Source organism: Lampris incognitus, chromosome 3 (assembly GCF_029633865.1).
Source record: "Lampris incognitus isolate fLamInc1 chromosome 3, fLamInc1.hap2, whole genome shotgun sequence".
In the NCBI taxonomy this organism is placed as follows: Eukaryota; Metazoa; Chordata; class Actinopteri; order Lampriformes; family Lampridae; genus Lampris; species Lampris incognitus.
The window spans coordinates 18,659,355-18,683,516 of record NC_079213.1 but is presented as its reverse complement, the minus strand read 5'-3'; the positions used below and the strand labels follow the sequence as shown (position 1 = coordinate 18,683,516).

Here is a 24,162-nt window from a genome sequence, read left to right as displayed (position 1 = left end):
CACCCCTCAACAGACTGCACTTTTAAAGCAACGGAGGGCAGCATGGCATGTCCTGGTTGACTGGCTGACTGACTGGCATGTATATAATTCATCTAAGTGGAAAAATAAACCAGTCGCAGCACCAATGCACTTGAGTAACAACACAGTAAACACTGTAAAATGCGTTAATAGAAAGTCAAACCCCATGTCTGCCTCTATGTCAATCATATAACTTATTATGTAAGCGCATGACATAACAATAAAAATTAACACGGTGCTCTAACCTCCAACCAAACGCAGCAAATCTACCATTGACACAGTAAGCAATAAATAATGGAAACTGACATGTACCATTATGACTCATAATTATTACTGTTAGTAGTACATGACAGTTGAGGATATGGCCCATCTGAGAGAAGACTCTCTCGAACCCCCAGTTCACCCACTTGTACTGGGGATAGTAAAATGATGCATGCAGAGATAATGGTAAAGCATTATTGATGTGGGACTGATGGTCCCTTTGGTTTTACGTTCCAGGTGGTTTAGAAATGGAGTGATCCGTTGGAAAGTGGTTAGTTTGACTGCAGATGTGGCTGGTAAACAATGAACTACAACACATCAACCATATCGATGTTTAAAGCTGACTGTATCCCACTACTCATTCAATTAACAAACCGCTGTCATCCGAGACACCCCTGCTTATTGGCATATCTAATCTCACCTGGATGCACGCAACATACACACACACATGCACACACACATGCACACGCACACACACATTTGATGTCCAAAGAGAACAGCTGGATTAGTCATGGAATAACAGCTTCTCAGTCTCTGAACAATACATGGTCTTCTCATCTCCCTCTTTCTTTCTTTCTCTCTCTCTTCTTCGTCAATGTCATTCCATTTCTGTTTCTGGCTCTCCAGCCTAAGCTTTTCAGCATTTCCCGCTTATCCCCCTTCTCACCCCACCCTGTTCCCCATCTCTCTCTCTCACTCTCTCTCTCTCTCCCTCTCCCTCTCTCGCCCAGTAAATCTCTCTCTCAGCAGTCACAGTCAAGCCAAAATAGATGAGTCTGGAATGTTCCCGTGCTGCGCATAGTGACGGATGACAGCCATACTCATGGGAGTTGTGTGTGTGTGTGTGTGTGTGTGTGTGTGTGTGTGTGTGTGTGTGTGTGTGTGTGTGTGTTACTCTCAGTTGCTTGTCTCTTTGTTTGTTTCTCTGTCTCCCAGCTTTTTTTATTTTATTTTATTTTTTTACATTTTTTGGTCATTATAGCCACACACACATAACACACATACTGACACACACACATACACTTGCTATATCTGTAATTTTGATTCTGCTTCTGTATCTCCGTTTCTCTCACACTCTTTTCTATTCAGGGACATTCAGTCATGTGATTCTAAATTAGGCTTTTCCATTCCATTGCCCAATTGCCCAGCAGCATGAGCCTCTGACCACGGCAGTTAAGCTAAGCAGGGGATCTGCTCGCCTGTACATCCTACAGTAAAGCCCTGCCCTGCCATACCATCTGTGTGGACAAATTTGTTTTCAAGCATTTTTCTTCTAATATGTATGCATGTGTGTGTGTGCGTGTATGTGTGTGTGCGTGCGCGCACGCACACAGAGGGTTGAGTGTTCATCATATCTCATATCACCATGCATTTGACCCAGAGTGAGAGCCCATGAACAAGAGTTTGTATGCCCATTTGATCAGCTGATGGACAGGTGGAGCTTGTCTTGACATTCACAGCTACACCTGCGGACCCCTTCTCCCCCAGCTTCCCTAGCTTCCATCTATCTGTTATCCCATCCGTCCTCCCATTTCCACCGCCTTCCTTAGCTCTCTTTTTCTCTTATCACAATTCATTGTCACTTATTCCCCTCTGGTTCTTCTTTCTCTCTCTCGCTCTCGCTCTCGCTCTCGCTCTCGCTCTCTCTCTCGCCTTGACTTGGAAGGCACGCTAAAGCCACAAGACCTCTCTTTCCGTGCTATTTATCTATTCATTCTGTCTGTCTGTCTCTCTGGCTGGCTAACATTGCACGCCAGCTGTGAGGCTGCAATCAAACGAGCCCTTGCTAGGCCTCCTGGGGTTGTGCTGACATCACATGCGCGCGCACACACACACACACACACACACACACACACACACACACACACACACACCACCCACAGGGATGCAAATGGATATGCTACACACATGCATATATGTACACATGTGTGGACTCCCATACACGCACACGTAAATATTTATGCAAATACACGTGTGCGCGCACACACAAACGCACATGCGGCACAAATCCAGAGACCCAAGTATGAGTTAATGTGCACCACCAATAATGAGGCCTTAGCCAAAAATGTGGTGAATAAATCAGATCACTGGATAATTTCAAGTCTGATTTGAGCTGGTATCTCTGGCCACGGCTGCGCCTCTCTCCAAAAATGTGGAAAGGATCCCCTTATCATTCCAAGATGAAATTCCACTCAAATCCTCATTTGAATCCCTTTTCTTTTAGAAAGGTCACCATATAATTCCTGGATATCTCTTTAATTTTATGGTTTGGAAGTGAATCAGCCGCATTCATGCAAACCAGTACACAAACTCCGAGGAGATATGTTCACACAAGAGTTCACAGAAGCTGCCATAAATTTGCAGGGGAGCAAAATATCCTCTTGCATACAGCTATCATGTCATTACCCTACCACCATGTCCCTGTCCAATCTAGCCGTAGAGCAATCTCAATGTCTCAGCCACATTTAAAGCCAGCTGGCTGCATGTAACAGTGCAGTAAACAGGTATGTCCCCAGTCAGTGGCTGAGTGCATTGTTATGTCATGGTTGAGGGGAGACCACCTCCACCACACCATCCTGCCCTTGTGTGTGTCAGTAACCCACTTTCTAAAACGAAGAGGACAGACAGAGGATCTGCGGGAACAGGCTTAGGTGGCCATAGAATGGTTTTCAAGGCAAGGTGGCGATTCTGTAGAAAAGTGGCACTGGGAGCCAAGCTAGTTTTCTAATTCTGTTTGTTTACGTGTCAGCTTTGTTATATATAATCCATCTGTAGTTTCAAAAGGACATCTGAAACAGCCACATGTGACCCAGAAGGTTGCACTTTAATTTTGGCCGACTCAAGTCATTTCCATTCTGATGTACACCAGCGCTGTCTGTCGTGGTGTGCAGGTTCCTGGTTGGGAAACAGGTTCCTGGTTGGGAACCATTGATTTAGCAAGCTACTGTATAGCGTAGACTACAGTGAAAAACCAACTAAGTACACTTTTAAGGTACCAAAAGCTTCAAAATATTGGATTTTTGTTGTATGTTGTGGTAATAATGAGAACTTTTTTATCACTCGTGTTTTTTACTCTACGGTGGTCAAACTTTTTTTTTCATTCATTCATCATCAGCCGCTTCTCCGGAGTTGGGTTGTGGTGGCAGCAAGCTAAGTAGGGCACTCCAGATATCCCTCTCCCCAGCAACGCCCTTCAGCTCCTCCTGGGGGATCCCAAGGCGTTCCCAGGCCAGATTGGACATGTAGTCCCTCCAGCGAGTTCTGGGTCTACCCCGGGGTCTCCCCCCAGTTAGCCGTGCCCGTAAAACCTCCAAAGGAAGGCACCCAGGAGGCATCCTAATCAGATGCCCAAACCACCTCAATTGGCTCCTTTTGACACGAAGGAGTAGCAGCTCTATGCCGAGCTCCCTCCGGATGTCTGAGCTCCTCACCCTATCTCTAAGGCTGAGCCCAGACACCCCACGGAGGAAACTCATTTCAGCTGCTTGTATCTGCGATCTCACCCTTTCGGTCACTACCCAAAACTCATGACCATAGGTGAGGGCTGGAACGAAGATTGACTGGTAAATTGAGAGCTTTGCCTTCTGGCTCAGCTCCCTCTTACAATAACTGTCCAGTACAACGTCTGCATTACTGCTGATGCTGCACCAATCCGCCTGTCAATCTCCCGCTTCAGTCCGCGGGTGGTGGGTTCACCCCGTGGACCCATCACCTGCCGGGATGAGCATTGGGGTAGGGTGCAATGCAGGCTGGACGGCAGGCAAAGGCGGGGACCGGGGCGTGCTGACTTCCGGCATTGCAGACTGGTCCTCGGGATGTGGAATTCTGGTCAAATGTACAGGATCTAATTCTTTGCAGAGAAGCAAACGGCAAATTAAGTGAAAATTTCAGAACTGGCATTTAATATGTAAAAAGGATTCCAGCATTACAACCACAACTTCCCTGTGACATTAAAGAGTTGACATTCCCCGTGTATAGAAGACACCTTCTTCTGCAGCTTAGAAAATGTCTGGGTTCCCAGATGTGAGATCAGAATAGGAAACTCATCTGTTTCACTAGCCTGGCTCTGCATAGCCCTCTCCCATCACAACCCAACTGTGACAGCGAACCTAATTACTGCACCTTCAATCCCATGCTGCTGACAGTCTTGTTAGCCTCTGATTTACACTTTTAAATGAATGAAGCGTATCAGCATCATCTGGCCCATACTAAGTATATTTGGCTGTCCACAAGGGCTGACATACTTGGGCTAAGAAGGATGACTTCAATATTTGCCATCTTTCATGATGAAGCCAAACTGCGAAGATGAAAGTACGTATGTGACAAGGAGGGAGAAGGCCTGGATGTCCTGCCATAAATTACAAAAATATGCCTCGCTGCTCAAAAATCTTGACTTTCATTTTGACTAGAGGGCATGGTTGTAAAAGCTGAGGCTACAGAGCCTGGATTACCCAATTCCCTCTGTGTCTTCTGCCCAGAGGAGCTGCGGTCTTTATCATCTTTATCCTATTCACAAATAAATGTCTGGGTCATGAAAATCCGTACATGTTTAATGACGCACTTACCCACGACAATGGAATGATTAATTGAGATCACCCTGTTGTCTCGAGTGTTGAGTATTTTCATGTAATTGAAAGGTTTTTGTGTGTGATTTTTTTTTTAATCGCTCCCAAATTCTAGATTATCCAAACATGGGATGACTATTATGATCCAACTCACTTCCTATCATTAGAAATCAGAGTAAAAAAAAAAATCCATCCCAACTATATGACCCACAAATAAACATCCATCTTGTAAGAGCAGGTCCAATACGGCTCCACCAGCTTTCCAAACACCCCGGCAGGACAATATCAAGTAAATGACAAATGCGAAGATGGCTACTGTCCCAGAGGTGGACATACGTACGCATCACGTGCAGTCGGACAGAATTTAAATGGTCATATTGACTCTAAATTAGTCCTGGCTAAGCTCCAAAGGCCATTGCCTGTGTTGAAAAGGTGGTCCAAGGACAGGGAGATTTTGGCAGACCCCTCCCAAACGATCATCTGAACAGTAGCATCACATGGTTAATTAACCACTAAATGCATCCTCAGCCCTTGTAATAATGTCTTTGACATTTCAGTGTCAGATTCAGACCTACTGTGCGTGTGTGTGTTACAGCAAATGGGCCTTGAAAAGCAGAAAGAAGACGAAAACCAAGGGGGCGCTCATGCTCCACTGAATAAATAATCCTTCATCCCATTACTCACTCTAACGTCCATTTCAACAGAAGTACGTAGAAGAAGAAATAAAAAGGGGACGTTCAGCATTTCTGTCTGACCACAGTACATTCACTTTCTAATGGAGGTCTGCCTGGTGTCACTGAGGTGTAGCAAAACGACAGCCGCAGGGAAAGACCGCAAAGACCAACTGACGGAGAAAAGAAGGGCTGGAAGAATGGACAACAAGCGTTTCAATTCCTGTGAATCTATCAATCGTTAGTATAGCACCGAACCCTGATAATTTCATATCGAGGCAGTTCCTCTAAACTCTTTGCTTGGAAATAAAACTCACCAACCTGATGAACACCATGAGGAATCGTACAAAGCGTAGAAGTCAAATTCCTAACAAAAAGAACAGCATGCAGAGATTCCTGCTCCCCTCCTACCTGCTGTAGTTGGGACAGGAGGCAACCTAGGTGGTCGCCTAGGGCGCCACCTGCAGGTAGTGGGCACCCCCCCCCCTTAAAATATATATATTTTGGGGGCAATTCAATATATATGTATTTGATTATAAAAATAAAACGAAAAACACTTAAGACTTAATAAACAATTAAGACTTATTTGTTATGAGTGACATGACTAGGGTCTTTGGGATAGGCTCCAGCATCCCGCAACCCTAATTAGGATAAGTGGTTTGGATAATGAATGGATGGATGGATGGCTGATGAGAGATGCACCCGTTGTTAAATATTTAATTGCACATTAGTAAAAATTTTTACATTTTATATTTATTAAAACTATTTTTACAACTGCACGTTTATTTTTATTTTTTGGATTACCCCCCCTTTTCTCCCAATTGTTGTACATGGCCAATTACCCCAGTCTTCCGAGCCATCCCGGTCACTGCTCCATCCCCTCTGCCAATCCAGGGAGGGCTGCTGACTACCACATGCCTCCTCCCATACATGTGGAGTTGCCAGCCGCTTCTTTTCACCTGACAGTGAGGAGTTTCACCAGGGGGACGTAGCACGTGGGAGGATCACGCTATTCCCCCCAGTTCCCCCTTCCCCCCTGAACAGGCGCCCCGACCGACCAGAGAAGGCGCTAGTGCGGCGACCAGGACAGATACCCGCATCCGGCTTCCCTGCCACAGACACGGCCAATTGTGTCTGTAGAGACGCCCGACCAAGCCGGAGGTAACACGGTGATTCGAACCGTGGGCACAATATGTTGAGTCACCTTTTTGCACACCTGCTGTTACGTTATTTATTTTGTGTTTATAATAGCAAAATTTAAAAAAGTGTTATTTCCCTTGAAGATGGTGCTTTTTGGGGAGTTGGGGGTGGAGATCTCATCTAGGGCGCCAGAAGGGCCAGAAACGCCACTGAGTCGGGGATTGGAATTAATGATAGATGGATGGAATAAGAGAGTGCATGGTTTTTTTTTTTGCTCTTCCATTTCATTGGTGAAATGCAAGGCGAGCAACAAAAGCATGATCTCTCAAATAAACTGGAGGCAGCACTCAGGCACATCACTCTGCCTGTATATAACATCCCATGACAGGCGGCAATAACCCGCTTGGGTAAGAGGAGCCCAAGCGGGGCGGGGTGGGGGGCAGATGCAGAAAAAAAAATAGTGCATGCAAGGCTGTGTGTTCCTTGTGTATAACTGCATTTATGCCTATAGTGTGTCTGTTTGATACAGAGTGACGGAGTGGGCGAGAGAGTGACAGGCTCTGACTCAGCACTTCGACATGGACCTCAGAGGCTGCTGGCTCTTTTATTACCTAATCCAGTTTAGGAGATGAATCCGGCCCGTAATCTAATATTCTCATAAATGATTCCCGCTTTATACATGCATCCCTGACCTTAGCTATAACGGCAGCCTACTCGAGCCACAGCCAATGAAATGAGCTCCCGCAGAGATACACGGTCCAGGGTACATCCTTGTCCCCGTACTCAAGTAACCTATATGTTTTACAATCATTTCTTTTTACTAACTGTGCAGATTGCTCATACATACATATCTGATGGATGGATGTTTGCCTGAGCACAGTACGGTTAGGTCGGAATGAGGAAAGGTCGCACAAGTTTAAGCCCCCACTCTGCTGCTTTGCCCGTTGGCATGTGTAGTGAGCATTATGGATGAAAGATGACACGGACCGTCTCTTGCCATTTTTCGCTGTGGCGTCACCCAGAAGCCCGTGCTGAGTGCAACAGGGCATCCTCCAGGTGTGAACCACGCCAAGGCCCTGCTCTCTGAGCTTAGTCAAATAACCCCCAACTAGGGGCAGTAAAACCTCAACCTCCGACATGTCCAAGCCAACAGAGAGGAAGCGAAAGGTTGTGTGTGTCTCATGACTTTTTTTTTTACCTCACTTCCCAATCCTAATATTTGCCAAGCAGCACTAGCATCTCGACAGAGAGTGGAGTCTGCATTTGCTCATTGTCTGTAAACCATGCCATGTTAACGAGAGCGGCTGGCAGGTCCTCGCCTCTCCTTTCCATCCATTTCTTCCATTTGCCTTGCAGTTTTCTGATTCTTTTGTTTGTTTCTGGTGATTCTTGCCTAATTCAATCCTTCATTTCAATTCCTGCATCTGTATTTCTTTTTTTATCATCCCTCCACACAGATATCACACTGGACTGTTTGCACAGTTCATTACTCCCGTTTATTTATTGCATTACCAAACACCATGGAAGTCATCTGTTCTGAGTCATATGTGAAGAATGATGTAAACAGGTGATGCAGAGGGAAGAGCGAGAGACGGGATGATTACATGTGGAAAATACAGCTCGACATCTTTATCGTACATGCAGTGTACCACGGTACGCGGCCGCCCAATCCAGCAATCCACGGTCTCGAGGAACCGAGAACCTATGGTGCTGCATGACAACACACCGCTTGTTTGTCGCTTTGACAATGAAGACATGGTTGGGCGAGACAGCTGACAGATGGAAATGTAGTCTTTGTGTGTCTGGAGGAATGGGCAGGGTCGGCACCTGATCCGACTGAAAAACAATACATGAGAACCACCACCTAAACTGGCTCATTTAACAAACAGCTCAAATGCATGTGAACAAAAGGCTGCCTGGGCTGTGTCATCTCTTTGTTCAATGCAGGGATAAAGGCATCAGCTTGGAAACGGTATAAGGCATCCCACAGCTGGACTGGCATGGTGGCCTCATTGATACGCTGTCCCTCTGGTCAGCAGGTGAATGGCTAGCAACAACCAACCTCTCTGTGCTGACTTAAAGTCATTTGGCAAGCACAGTCAATCTCTCCCTGCTCTGCCACTGTTGGTTTCTCTGGATAAAAAGTGTCAGCTAAATAAGAGACACGCCAAAGGAATATTTAAAAACAAAACTATGAAGAAAAAAGCAAAACAACAAAAACAAAAAAAATTACCAACCCACCGTATAAAGCGTCCCAAATTTTACCTTTGACACATTTTAAGGCACTCTGAAAAAGAAACATAACTGTGTAAAAGTTAAATTGTTATATAGAAAAAATACTGCTGTAATGGCAAAATTAGGTATACATATGCAGTAAAACATAACACACTATCCCAATAACCAATAAAGTGTGAGAGGTTTATGTAAAAAGGCATCTCCCGTGTAATTCCTACCTTATCTTTGATTCAGAGGTGATTAATAAGGTATCTTGCATTGTAACAGTTTACTGGTTAAGAAGAAACGCTATGGCCTTTGTGCTTGCAGTATTTTTTTTAACAATGCTTTATACAGCCATTGGAGCAGTTGGTTGAATTATCTGAATGCAAACTACAATTATTTTGGCTTTTCATTGCCTCGTGTGAATGTACTGATATAAAACAACCCAAGTGTTAAATGGACTGCATTTTATACAGCACTTTCCTAGTGGCTGACTAACTGACCATCAAGCCAACAATAACATCCACAACAGCAATATGGTATTTGATCGGACTCAACTGACCCAATGTTATGCTGTGAAACAGTTTTGCAGCCTTAGCAGCTAATTACGACTTTACCATAAAAATGAATCAGTTCCTTTCCAATGACATCACCCTTACCAACAATCAAAAGTGCTACTGCTAAACTGTGCTGCAAGTAAATACGTAAAATGTGTGTGTGTGTGTGTACAGGACTATTCTTTTTCTTTTGGCATAAACTCTGACCTCTCAGATAACTCCACCATCAAAAAAGGCAAAACACTTCCAAAGTCAGAAAAGCACAACTACAATTTCCTGGGAGCGTCTATGAGTGGACCAGTTTGATGCCCTGCCCAGTGTCCAGTATGGTGGGAGGAAACCACTTTAGTTTAAACCTCCTGAAGCAGCGCAGACACGCACTGCAAAGCCAGAACAGGTTGAGGCCGCAGCACCAGTTGGCCAGGTGCACCATGGGATAGGTGGCCTTGGGGAAGTGGGTCTTCCAGTGCTTGGCTACGTCGCTTCCCGTGGGCAGATGGAGCGTGTAGTCACTCCAGCGCTTGGACACGCCATAGATAGCTGTCACCGCCCTTCCCCTTTCCGACCACTGGGTGTCGCTGTCAGGGTTGCAGTTGAACTCCACCCACTCGGCTGTAAAATCGCCCAGGCAGGGGGCGTCCCCGGCCTCTGCATCCCCACCAGAGGGGCACAGTTCAGCCGCCTGCACAGCTACATAGATCCCCTCCACCCTCCGCACCTCCTTTACCCAGGGCTGGGCGTTCTCTGTGTCCAGGATGAGGATGAGACGAGAGCAGTGGCCGGCGTTCTTCTCCCTCCACCATTCCAGCAGCTGGGCCAGGTGAAGACTTTCACCTCCTGCAGGCGAGAAAGAGGGGAGTGGAAAAGAAGGATAAGGTGGGTAAGATAAAGTAAAGAGAACGAGTGGAAGGACAGGATTAGGGAGGAGGAGAGAATGGGGCGGATGTAAAGGGGAGGAGAAAGGGAAATCATTGTAAATCCCAGATCCTTTTGAGCCAATGGTGATCGGAAAATAAAGATGAGAATAATGTATATATGGCATTTTTTTTAGCGTCACGGTTTCATTTTTATTTACATTTTAAGCATTGTGCCGATGATTTTATCCAAAGTGATGAACGAGTAGGGGACAGTTCGATATCTTGGTCAAGGACACCTGGGAAGGTGACATGACTGTTGATAGACAGATTAGCTGTTGTGAGCCTTTGTTTTCAAGACCGTACCACTAAACCAGTTAGCCACCCTGCAGCCACCGCTGCACAAATACACACAGAAATACACACGGATGTCCAGCCACTGCTCCAGCCAGCTTGTTTTTCAGGCGGCCTTGGCAGCTCCCACCCCATGACAGAGGTTGTCGCACACACCATCTGTCAAAACCAACCCAGTGTTGCTGCACATTTTCCATTTCAATACTCAATACTTTTTCTTGCCAGACTGAAAGGTCTCCAGTGGATTTTAAGACTTGCTGTTGTTTAATATGACGTATTATAACTGGCTGAGCAAGAATGGTGGAAGACCCCCCCCCCCTCGACAATTATCCCAAATATGAACCCAAATGTTAATCCAAATGTCACCCTAAATGTCAATAAGTTTAAGACTACATAAAATGGTAAGTTCAGTCTGAGGTCCAATGCATACTGCGCACACACAAAGCATTCTTTAAACCTTTTTCTGAGAACTCCAATTTGGGAAATTTACCCTCCATATTTCCCGGTGCCTGTGCAGGAACCCTGAACTAATCCAGCAAGAGCCTGCTGTATACAGACACAGATGCGTACTCCCGGCACAGCCAGGGAAGATGACATTGGGCAGGGATGCACATTCTGCTAAAAGCGGAGTAAGATGCTATAAAACACTCATACGGTTACTGCCAAGCACCACCACGGTCTGATCTTGTCCATTAAAAGCTCTCGGGTGACTTACAAATGAGTGCAATAGCAGAATAAGCCTCAATTCCTAGATCCCCCACATCACATGCAACCAACAGAAAGGAGTGCAAAGGTCAGAGCCAGTGTCCTGATAATAAATGTAACAAATTATTCCTGTAAACCTAAACTACAAAAAGACCCTAAATTGATCAGGTCATGACAGAAACGCTGGGTAAGGATAAGCACTGCGGAGAAAAGGGTGGAAAGATATGCAGCTGTTGGCCAGGGAGCAGAACCACTAAAGAGTGATTTGTGTTCTGGTTGAGTCCTCTGTGCGCACCGAGCAGGATGACAGTAAAACACGAGCTTTATGCACATTTACTTGAAAGACAACATTATGAAAATTTGCAGAAATCCCCATTATATTTCAAGAGACATTTACTAATACAATTTTATGTAATTGCTGTGATCAACAGTATGAACTCAAAACATTATTTTTGTAGATTTACTGCATAATCAGGCAAGGCACGATAATACTGTGCGAAGCCTGAGAGTGAGGGAATGACTCACAACATGTCAATTTTTCCTGAGTTTTAGCCAAAGACCAACTCCTCAGAAAATGACTACAATAATCTCCTGGCTGTCAACGAAAAAAAGTGACAATTAGCCTTGGAATCACAGTCCATTCTGTAAGGAAGTGATTATCTCTTAAAAGGAGCCACAATGTACTTATTTATTCATTTCTTCTTTTCACAGTACCATGTTGGGATGTGTAAAGGAATCTCTGAAGAGGAGAAATGGGGTTGGCCTTGTGTGAACCTGCTGTCAAATGGAGACCATCTGGATCCTTCTGCATGGCAACCAAACTCCGGTTTTTTTGATTTTTTTCCATTGCCACCCTATTACTAACTGGCTTTTTGAGCCCACTTGTCTGGTTTGTGCAAGCCAGTCTGGCCACTGGGTAAGAGGCGGGAATGAATGAAAGCCCTGTAAAGCGGGTCCATGTTGACAAGCCACTCAGTTGCATCTTCAGTCTTAGCCTATGGTCACACATGCGCGAAATTAACATTGGCGAATATTCACCTCCCATTCATGTCTGTGAATGTTCTCATTCATCCAGGTCATGGTTATCCAAAGGAGTTGAATCAAGTGCAACTGGATTTGGTATATATCTCCTGTTCCCTTCCATTCTATGTGAGCGAAGGGCCAAATAAATTTCGCTTCCGGTGGTGAAAGAAATTTGTGTCTTCGCTTCGTGTGGAGGTCAACTTCAGTGAACTTTGACCGGCGAATTCGCAGATCAACCAATAGCAAAGTCTGTGTGGTTAACCCCCACTTGGCTGTGATTGACTGTAGTTTGTTTTCTTAGTGAGCCATTGCCCATGAAAACTACAAACCGCCCCACAAGAGAGAGGCTGCCTGGCTGGCAGTGAGTCAGGAGATGAGCATTGAACATAAACAAATGGAAAATTTATTAATAACGTCAATTCATCACAGAAAGTTGAATCAGTTCATCTGGACACATTTGTTGAGAGGAACGTTTCATCACTCATCTAAGTGACCTCTTCAGTCTCGACTGATTGTAGGTATCCCCACCCTTATAAACAATACAGTGGCATAATGACCGAAAACAACGATCGGTTTCATATTCTAATTGCCCTGACCATTAACTAGTTACAGTGGCCATGTGTACTATTCACAGAGGATTGAGGAATAGTTGCAATCACAGCATTGTAAGATGGTGACAGATGTACTCTTAGCCCCCCTCGGTTCAGGGATGGTCGTTCCCTCTTTGACTCCCCGTTCAAACCAGCATTCCTCCCTATCAAGGATGTGCACATCCTCATCCTTGAAAGAGTGGCCACTGGCCTGTAGATGGGTGGAGACTGCGGAGTCCTGGCCTGATGCATTAGCTGTTCTGTGTTGTGCCAGCTTCTTGGCCAGCGTCTGTTTGATTTCCCCAATGCACAAGTCATGGCAATCCTCCTGGCACTTAACAGCATACACTATATTGCTCTGTTTGTGCCGGGGGACCCGATCCTTGGGGTGGACCAATTTCTGGCGCAGTATGTTTTGGGGTTTGAAAGCAACTGAGATGCGGTGTTTGGAAAATACGCATCTCAACTTTTCTCAATTGTTCGTGGTTTACAAATATAACTTGTACACCAATGTTCTTCCTTCATATTTGCCCCTGAAACTATGATAACATGTACAAGTGAGACAATTAAGTGAAAACATTTATTTCTCTCTCTCTGGACTTCAGTGTATATTTTCCCATCGTAAAACCAACAACCGCTCATGTCTGACCAACAACCACAACCACTCAAATGGACTACAAACCAGCAAACTGATTTCCATGTGCATCACATCCTGCACTGCCCACATTCAGCACGACAGGATATGAATTTCGCCTTGGCAGGCGATGGTCATTCGCCTGCATTTGCACATGTGTGACCGTAGCCTTATTGTTTTAAAACAAATACAACCCCCTTTTTTTGGGGGATTTTCCCCCCTTTTTCTTCCCAATTGTACTAGCCAATTACTCCACTCCAAGTCTGTCCGGTCACTGCTCCACCCCCTCTACCAATCTGGGGAGGGCTGCAGACTACCACATGCCTCCTCCAATACACATGGAGTCGCCAGCCACTTCTTTTCACCTGACAGTGAGGAGTTTTGCTAGGGGGACGTAGTGTGTGGGAGGATCATGTTATTCCCTCCAGTTTCCCCTCCCCCCCAAACAGGCGCCCCGACCGACCAGAGGAGGCATTAGTGCAGCAACCAGGACACACCCACAGACACAGCCAACTGTCTCTGAAGGGATGCCCGACCAAGCCGGAGGTAACACGGGGATTCGAACCAGCAATCCCCGTGTTGGAAGGCAACAGAATAGACCCCTATGTCACCGAGATGTCCTATACAAACCTTCTTTGCCAGTGGGGCAAAAAGGTTGAACTTGTTTGCAATGAGGTTTCACACGTAACAGGGATTTTCATTAAAAAAAAAAAAAAAGTCTGAACATATTGACACAGGGCCGATCAGTCCATTTATGTCAAGGTCATGTCATTGATTTGTCGAAAAGAACATTGGATTTGAAACAAGAGTTTCCACAGAAAGTCAGATTATTTCATCCCCAAGGAAGATTTTTTCACTTCTTTAAAAAAAGAAAAACACTCCTTTCAAGACTATATTGAGACCATTTTAAAAGTCATTGTGGATTTCTTTCTTCTTGTGAAATGGAGACAGAATATCAAGAGAGCTTTTCCTTAGAGGAGATTAAAAAAAACAAAACAACTAAATTCTGACTATGGGGCGACACTCACCAGCCAGAACCCAAGCGCCAGTACCGGGGTGGGTGTGGCCGCTGTAGAAAACCAGGTAGGTATCATGACGCGGCCCGTCGGCTGTGCGCTGGTCCAGGAAACTCCGTAGCTTGGTCTGCGCCGCCTCCAACGTGACACCGCTGGTAGAGTAGTCGCAGCCAAATGTCTGGACCATGTGGTGGGAGAAGAGACGTTGCATGCCGTTCAGCATTCCTGTGGAGCGCAGGTTATACCCCTGTACTTGTTCAGGGGACAGGAGGCTGGGCTGGCCATCAGCACTGGACAAGGGGAGGGATGGAAGGGTAAGAGGTGCATGAGGAAAAATAAAAAGGTGTCAAAATTTTAACAGTTGCCACTAATCTGAGAGGGAAAACTCAGAGGATGGAGGAAAGAGCTACATGAGAGAGAGAGAGAGAGAGAGAGAGAGAGAGAGAGAGAGAGAGAGAGAGAGAGAGAGAGAGAGAGGGCAGATTAATAAAAAAAGCAAAGAACATCACACTGCTGCACATATGAGAGTGGAGACTGCACTTGTGGAGAAAGAGAGACACACACACACACACACACACACTGGGGCTTGGGTAACCATCTGCAGCATTTGGGAGTGAAGAGGGGATGAGGAGAAGAGGAGGATAAAGGGAGGAGAAGCAGGAGTAGCGGATCATTGCCGCAAGAATAAGATGTTGGCCTTAAACAACATATGGGGAGTTGAGAGAGGAAAAAAGAAATTTAAATAAAACAGAAAAGGAGTGGCGGGGGGAAAGGAACCAAGCAGAGCAGAGAGAGAGAGGGAGAGGCAGAACAAAACGTCAGGTGAAAGTGAGGTGAAATGTAATAATTATGGTCTGTGTGTGTATGCGCATTTGTGTATTGCAAAGGCAGCTGAGTTGACCCCTCCGACTGCTATTTCCAGAATGCTGATGGCAAGTGAGACCCTGTCTGACAGTGAGAGGTGCATGTTAACACTGAGATCCATCTGCAGCTCTGACGAGAGCGACACACACACGTACACACACGTGCAAAGTCAAGGCTAGCAGCAACTCAATGCTGCCATAATTTTTGTTTTGTTTTTGTTTTTGATCTCTGGACCTGGTGTTATTCATGGCAGGGCTGATAGCCACGTCATACCTCACTCGTGTAGACATCTGCATAACTCAGCTGTCACATCATCCCATGTGCTCACAATATCACCTTCAACCAGCCCTTGAAAAGGACAGGTGAAAGTTTATTTGTTGTGTATGAGATGGGATTGATTATCCAGTGTGGTTCCTGCCAGCAGGCTGGCAAATGGTAATTATTTGTTGATGGCCACTATGGACAAGTTCCTTATATGTGCAGTCGGATGGGCATTACTGAAGGTTAATACTTCACCGGGTTTCTCCGTTAGGCTAGCTTATCCTCTCTATATTTTCTCCTGTATTTAGCTGGAGATACAGGCCCCAGTCCTTTCTGGAGCTGACAGCGCAACAGCACAAAAAGGTACGGTCGATTAATTAAGATTTAGATGAGCTAACAATTCTGTTCATAGCTTAGGGTAAGAAGCTTTAGCACAGACTTGAATACTCAATTTGTATGACTCGTGGAAGGCATAAAAATTATAAAAGTTTCCATGCATTCCCTAGTTCCCGAGACATGCCTAACCAGTATTTGCTAGTTACCCTTTCATAGGAGCATGGTGTATGTGGTAGTCTATATTTGAGGGTGCCCAAATATAGCATGCCTCACTGCCTGATGTTCTCATATCCATATCTAATATGTTCGAGTCTCCAAGCTCAGGGAGAGAAAGCTGACTGTTTTAGGATTCAGACCACATCCCTCTCCATTACATTCTCTATTTCATCCTTAAAAAAAAAAAAAAAATCTGCCCTTCTCACCATAGCTCTGAGTGCCTAGTCCCTCCCTCCTTTTAGCTGTCTGTCCCATGTTGCTTTTACAACCACTCCCTCACTGTTTACAACCTCTCCTCTTTCCTTGTGCCTTTTTCCCTCCCTCTTACCTACCAACACTATCCTCCCCCTACTGCTTATCTCCCTCACTCCTCCTTTCCCCTCTACTTTACTCTCTCTCCCCTGCTTTCATGTTCCTGTGGGGCTCTTGTCATTGTGAAAACATGATGTGCAGCCATCAAACAACCGATTATACAATGCCGCATTCTCATCATGCCCTCAGTCCTCCCAGTGGGCCCTGTGCATACGGACCTGGCATACAGAGTGCCTGCAGCCCTGACAGGAAATGTGTCTGCATCAGAAACCACCTGGAGTGCTCAGCGATGGAGATGGAATCCCGTCTCAATGTTAAAGCTAACTGCCAGCTAACAGTTTCAATGCACAGGGGTCGGTTGCAAACGCAGACATCCTTAATGTTCTTGGTGCTGCTGGACCATCAGCTGGAAGTCAAAAAACACCAATGGGGATAGGGGTCTTACGGCATAACAGTAAAAGGCTAGCAGTTCCTTCAGTTTAAACAGGGGCGCTGGGGGCCTATGCATAAAATACTTGACCTGCAACCCTGGAATATAGAGCACAGTTAAGGTCATAGTTCAATGTCATCAATCTAACTGGCTTTTTCAAAATACTCGGCCAATAGCGGGGGCTGGGGAAGCGGCAATGGCTGCAGCTAATGACTGAGGGAGCCCTGAAGTGATCCCTTTAGGGCTCAAACATTAGCAGGATGTTTATGCATAATTATTGGCCTATTCATCCAGTTGGCTGTGTTAACTGGAGAGGGATCTGGAATGTGTGGCAGTATGCAACAGAGCCTATAAAGCCAAGAAAGTGCACAACGTGTGTGTATGTTGCGAGGCAGTCTATGTGCCTTAAAACGAATTAAGATTGTTGGCAAAACATGTACACCATCTTAAATATCTGCATCTAAAGAATGTGCCTGACCTGGTGAGAAGTGTATCTGATGTATGCATAAATCATGTGTGTGTTTCTGCCTGTGTCTAAAGCACCTGCAATAAGAGGTCGGTATGACTAGTGCATAGCCAACACAAGTTCCCCCCAGGCAGCTGCCCAGCTCGTGGAACAAGCCATGGGTCAGGGACTCCAGGGGCAGCACCAGCAGCAGCGCACCCAGGAAGAGACCATTGGAGGGCTGTGAAAACAATATGACAGGACCAGTAAGAGACACTTGCACTTGCTAGTACAACAGAGGCATAAGCAGAATTGGTGCTGACACCTCACAAGACAGTCGCATAATTCAGGGCATCCTTTCTGCAGGATAAATGCAATTAGACCACGTGTAATAAAAAGGCATTCAATGTGATAGCAGATTAAACACACGCACATATACACGCATTCATGCAGACACACAATAAAATATACTATTGGTGAAATAATTGCTGGTCAACTGCATATACTTGTACACCAACTAACAAAGGGTACATGCTATTGCAGTACACACACTGGGAAAAATAAATTAATAATACACAGGACACACTTCCCAGATAATACATACAAACAAAACTTGAAAAGCAGACCAATTCTCTAGTAGCTTTTGCAACCTTTTTAGATCTGTGATGATAATGCTGTGCCATTTAGCCCCCGTAAACAGTCACTTTGATAGGAATTTGATAGTGGGTTATTTGAACAAGCCTACTGTTTTGTGTGTAAATGAATAAGCGACTGGTTAAATGGCACTGCATTTGCAGAATATCTTTGTATTCACCATCTTAACTTTCAAAGACAACAAAATGGCAAGCCCCTATTTTCCATGTTTTAGTTGTATTTAACCGTGCCTTGATATCAAAGGAAGTTATTGAAAATAAACCAGAAAGAGAGGGAGAGAAAATACAGAATCGGCTTTCTGCTGTGGTCACTTTGAACATGTTCTCTCCCAGGGAGGACAAACTTAACAGTGACATTGTGATATAGACAGAGAGAGGGTCGAGCCTATTCATTTTGGTGTATTGTGTAAAGTGAATTTAGGCAGCTGACCATAAGTTAAACAAATCCCAACAGCATGATAAACGGCTAAAAGGACGCCGTAGCTACCGTGCGTGTCCAAAGCTGAATACTAACCTTCTGTCTGCTGACAAGCGCTGACAACCCATTTTCTCAAGCTAATACGTGATTGACACCGACGATGTGCGGATTTCAAATTAGGACTCGGGGCCCCTGAGACTTACAAGGTAAACGTCTAATAAGGCTGAATAAGTTATCGCTGCTCTTTGTGCAGGTAAATAGGGATATTAAAGTGCTAATTAAATTGGTTACGCTTGAGAGTGGCAATGTCTCATCTTAGGCAGTACCTAATAACCATACTGTGATGCTAAAATCTCTCTCAAGGGTTTATATTATGGGTGCATGACATGGTTATGCACAGCCTCATCATTACAGTCAAAGTGCTAAGACGTCTTAACGCTGTAAAGCACAAGGCTAAAGCACTGGTCTAAAATGCATTTTAAGTAAACCTAAGGATTCTGAACCACTGAACACATCCAAAACATTCCCCAATTAGATGCACTAACTTACTAAGTAAAACATATACACTACCGTTCAAAAGTTTGGGATCACATTGAAATGTCCATATTTTTGAAGGAAAAGCACTGTACTTTTCAATGAAGATAACTTTAAACTAGTCTTAACTTTAAGGAAATACACTCTATACATTGCTAATGTGGTAAATGACTATTCTAGCTGCAAATGTCTGGTTTTTGGTGCAATATCTACATAGGTGTATAGAGGCCCATTTCAAGCAACTATCACTCCAGTGTTCTAATGGTACAATGTGTTTGCTCATTGGCTCAGAAGGCTAATTGATGATTAGAAAACCCTTGTGCAATCATGTTCACACATCTGAAAACAGTTTAGCTCGTTACAGAAGCTACAAAACTGACCTTCCTTTGAGCAGATTGAGTTTCTGGAGCATCACATTTGTGGGGTCAATCAAACGCTCAAACTGGCCAGAAAAAGAGAACTTTCATCTGAAACTCGACAGTCTATTCTTGTTCTTAGAAATGAAGGCTATTCCATGCGAGAAATTGCTAAGAAATTGAAGATTTCCTACACCGGTGTGTACTACTCCCTTCAGAGGACAGCACAAACAGGCTCTAACCAGAGTAGAAAAAGAAGTGGGAGGCCGCGTTGCACAACTGAGCAAGAAGATAAGTACATTAGAGTCTCTAGTTTGAGAAACAGACGCCTCACAGGTCCCCAACTGGCATCTTCATTAAATAGTACCCGCAAAACACCAGTGTCAACATCTACAGTGAAGAGGCGGCTGCGGGATTCTGGGCTTCAGGGCAGAGTGGCAAAGAAAAAGCCATATCTGAGACTGACCAATAAAAGAAAAAGATTAAGATGGGCAAAAGAACACAGACATTGGACAGAGGAAGACTGGAAAAAAGTGTTGTGGACGGATGAATCCAAGTTTGAGGTGTTTGGATCACAAAGAAGAACGTTTGTGAGACGCAGAACAAATGAAAAGATGCTGGAAGAATGCCTGACGCCATCTGTTAAGCATGGTGGAGGTAATGTGATGGTCTGGGGTTGCTTTGGTGCTGGTAAGGTGGGAGATTTGTACAGGGTAAAAGGGATTCTGAATAAGGAAGGCTATCACTCCATTTTGCAACGCCATGCCATACCCAGTGGACAGCGCTTGATTGGAGCCAATTTCATCCTACAACAGGACAATGACCCTAAACACACCTCCAAATTGTGCAAGAACTATTTAGAGCAGAAGCAGGCAGCTGGTATTCTATCGGTAATGGAGTGGCCAGCGCAGTCACCAGATCTGAACCCCATTGAGCTGTTGTGGGAGCAGCTTGACCGTATGGTACGCAAGAAGTGCCCATCCAACCAATCCAACTTGTGGGAGCTGCTTCTGGAAGCGTGGGGTGCAATTTCTCCAGATTACCTCAACAAATTAACAGCTAGAATGCCAAAGGTCTGCAATGCTGTAATTGCTGCAAATGGAGGATTCTTTGACGAAAGCAAAGTTTGGTGTAAAAAAAATCTTATTTCAAATACAAATCATTATTTCTAACCTTGTCAATGTCTTGACTCTATTTTCTATTCATTTCACAACATATGGTAGTGAATAAGTGTGACTTTTCATGGAAAACACAAAACTGTTTGGGTGATCCCAAACTTTTGAACGGTAGTGTATATAATACAAAACACAAACATGTATTATATTAGGGAGCAACTACCAGATACTCTGAGAATTTATAACTCACTTAATACATATAGTGTTATACCTCTCCATAAAGTAGATTAACAATCAGTACAAGTAATGAGCAATCATTTCAGCATATCCACATTAATGTGTCACTGTGAAGAGTCCATAACTTTTTTCTCCTAATTTTGATGTTGTACCTTAATTTTAGTCTAATTTTCTAATTTTTAATTGTAATTATTTCGTATCTAAAAGCAATTAACGTATAGCGTTGACATTTTTGATTATATTATAACCTACAGCACCTTATACTTGACTGAGCTCATATACATGATGCTTCATGTGGGCCCAATTTCCAAATGGGGATAATTTAGGTTTCATGTGGTAAAAGTGCTATACATAGAAAATAAAAAATACATTACAACAACTACTACTACTACTATTACTACTACTAATAGTAATATTAATTATTATTACTATTAATAGTAATAATAAAGATAAAAAATAAGATGAATCAGTAATAATAATAACAGTTTTCAAGTATTATCTTTCTAACCTGCCAGGACACAGCTCCCAGTATGGCTGTGGACAGTAGACTGAAGAAAACAAGGCGTTCTGAGATAAGGCAGAAGTGTCGAATCCCCCTGGAAGCCATAACCCTTTCCAGACTCCTGCTACTGGACCTCTGGGCCCGCCAGGCCTCCTGGCACTCATTCAGCTTGGTATGGAAGCCCCACAGTGTAATCAGCAAAACCATGTGGCAGATCGACCAGAAAAGGCCAAACACACAGAAACCAGGAATCACCAGGTACCATTGCTCTAGGTGGCTGAGCTAGGGGGAAAAATTTATTGAAATGTAATGGCTTTATTCAAAACAACCTAAAATATACAAAAACCATATACCATTAGCAGAAGAAAATGTTGCCCTCAATGGCTACAAATGCTTTTGAGAGATGACTGAAATTACTGCTAACTCTTCATCAAGAAAAACAGACAAATCCTGACTCAGGTAATGGAAATGTCTTATTTTTAACCATTATTTTCACAAATTGCTGAGTGTACCTTCAAGGCAGCCAGGACGAAGAATGCCAGTTCAGCCAGGCTCAGGGGCAGCAGGGACAACCTCCTCCATACCCTCCCTGAGGACAGCACAGGTAGCCAGCGCTCACTGGGGCCCAGCCCACTAAAGTACACATCCAACAAGGGGTTGCACAGCAGCCTGCCCAGGTAGCAGCCCAGAGCATAGGGGTTGGCTGTGATGCCTAATGCCTTGAAGAACACTAAGGCGGTAACCAATGCGAAACAGACCAGGTTGGGCAAAGCCAAGAGGGATTTCACCCTCAAGTCCACGATGAGAGCCCCCAGAGCCACCACCAAGCCGATTATGGCAACCGATTTGTGTAGAAGCATGCTAGTGCTAGCAATACCAAATCCTAATAGCTCTAGAATCTCAGAAGAGGTGAGCAATGCTGGTTTGTAGCGCATAGAACTACAGATGCGCTCTGTCAGAGCCCACACAGTCTTCATTGCAACACTAGCCAGAAGGAGATAGTTGGTGACCTGTTCCTTGACATTTAGATCAAGGGTGGCGCTGTTAAGGAAGCACAGGAGGCCAAGCAGGAAACCAAACCACAAATGTAACAAGCTTAGGCTGGCTTTTTCCATTGCAAAATAATAGTGGAGGATGCTTGCTATTCCTAAGACAAAGAGGCCCAAGATGAAGATGACCAGAATCATAGGTTCGTCGGTCACCTCCCAGCGTACGTACATCCCCACACAAACTGCAACAAGCAGGTTGACACTTGAAAGGTAACCCAGGCATCGCACTGATGTAAATAAGTCCACCTCTTTGGTTCCATCAGCTGTCAACTCCTCTTTCTCCTCCTCCAAAGCCATGGCTTTAACCTTCAAATCAGTTGCTCCAACAGCAAGTCAAGTCTCTTGAGTGTCAATTTGCTATACTCTCCTTCTCTTGAGGATGGCAGGCAGCAGGAGTCTTGTGCAAGTCTGTTGGTGAGCCTGTGCAAACGAACTGTAAACCGAGGAACATGCCTCTCGATGGCATGACGAAAAATCAACCCCTGCAACACAAGTTAAAATGAAATCAAAATCACTGAAAGAAAAGTGAGGTTAGTTACAGTAGCGTGATCCATCACACAAACAAATGTTACTGAGTTAGCCAGCAAACTACACTCACTAGGTTAGCTATTTCGTCTGTTACCAAAACTGTCACCCAGTTATCTTCGACGTTTGCTTGTGTCAGTTTGATGAGCAGTGCAGACGTTGTGTGCACAGCTTTCTTATCAGAGGGGCTCGCTCATCAGTGAAGACAACGACATTTAAAACGTTATCGTTAGAAAGTTGAAACAACACTGTGTAGACATCCAAACATCAACAGCGTGACTGCGGTCCTGTTAAAAGTCTGACGATGTGGCATCAGAAGTCCCACTGCTAACTTTAGCTCGGTTACCTTTCGCCTGCCCATTTCACGTCAACGTTACCTAGGTTAGGACTCAGTAGCTAATGTCAGTTTAATTGACACATGAAGGCGTAGCAGTCATAATACAGCCACTGAAACATGCACATTAGAGGCGTTATGTATCGCCCGTCCGTTGTGAAAACTGTCATTTGTTCATATCCGTGCCTACGGAGAATGCGATTACTTACATTGTTGATGTGTTACTTTCCTTTTCTTAGCTTATCGAACTTCCGGAATGCTAACTACGGAAACGCCAAAGGGCCAAAATTTGTATACGTGTTGGTTTTACCGTGACTAGAGTAGATGACCATTAGAGTTGATGCCAGTGTATTGATAACGTACCGGTTTTATTCATTATTTTACTTTTTCTCAGGGATTACTAAATCGGAGTCAAAACAGCACATCAAGGTTTTTTGCTTGTAGCCTGAAATTGCTTCTTTCATGCGTATTGAATATTATGTTTTTTTCCAGTTTGTCTGGTATCACAAATCTAAAAGTGCAGCCAGTGGCACCTGTAGAAAAGTATGACTGCGTTGGCCAAAGAGGCAAGAGGGTCCAACTGCAGACTTCCTTTGTGAGGAACCTCTATTCCACAAACCAGTGGGTCTGCAGTTGGACCCCTATCCAACGAGGGACCAGTGATCTTAATTGGGAGGTGGTACCCAAATTGTTCTTAAAATTTGAGTATGCTTTTTGCATTACAAGTACATATTAAATTGTTTTGCAATCAAGAGGATAGAGTCTGATAAATTAATGCAAATGATCTTATGGCTAGAACAAGAAACTTGTCTGAAGTCCTGGCACATTGAAAGCAGGGGGCTCAAGACATCTTTGTGAACTCCTTGTATCTGTACAGCAGTTAGGGTAGTTGCAGACAGCTTTATGGTGGAGTAATAAGACATCTAGAAATTAGCTATGGGCCTTTAACGCTAACGTCACTTGTAAGAAT

At 44.4% G+C, this 24,162-nt stretch overlaps 1 protein-coding gene across 1 annotated transcript; it reads right to left on the bottom strand.

Annotated features, from left to right (window-relative positions):
* Positions 1 to 8,137: 8,137 nt before the first annotated feature.
* tmem168a (transmembrane protein 168a) lies at positions 8,138 to 23,438 on the bottom strand. Its single transcript, XM_056277326.1, has 6 exons — positions 23,402 to 23,438; positions 21,797 to 22,815; positions 21,291 to 21,566; positions 17,568 to 17,710; positions 14,618 to 14,895; positions 8,138 to 10,266 (listed from the first exon to the last, which is right to left on the bottom strand). The coding sequence occupies exons 2-6, from the start codon at positions 22,628 to 22,630 to the stop codon at positions 9,716 to 9,718; spliced, it is 2,082 nt and encodes a 693-aa protein (XP_056133301.1). The 5' UTR covers positions 22,631 to 22,815; positions 23,402 to 23,438; the 3' UTR covers positions 8,138 to 9,715.
* Positions 23,439 to 24,162: the final 724 nt, after the last annotated feature.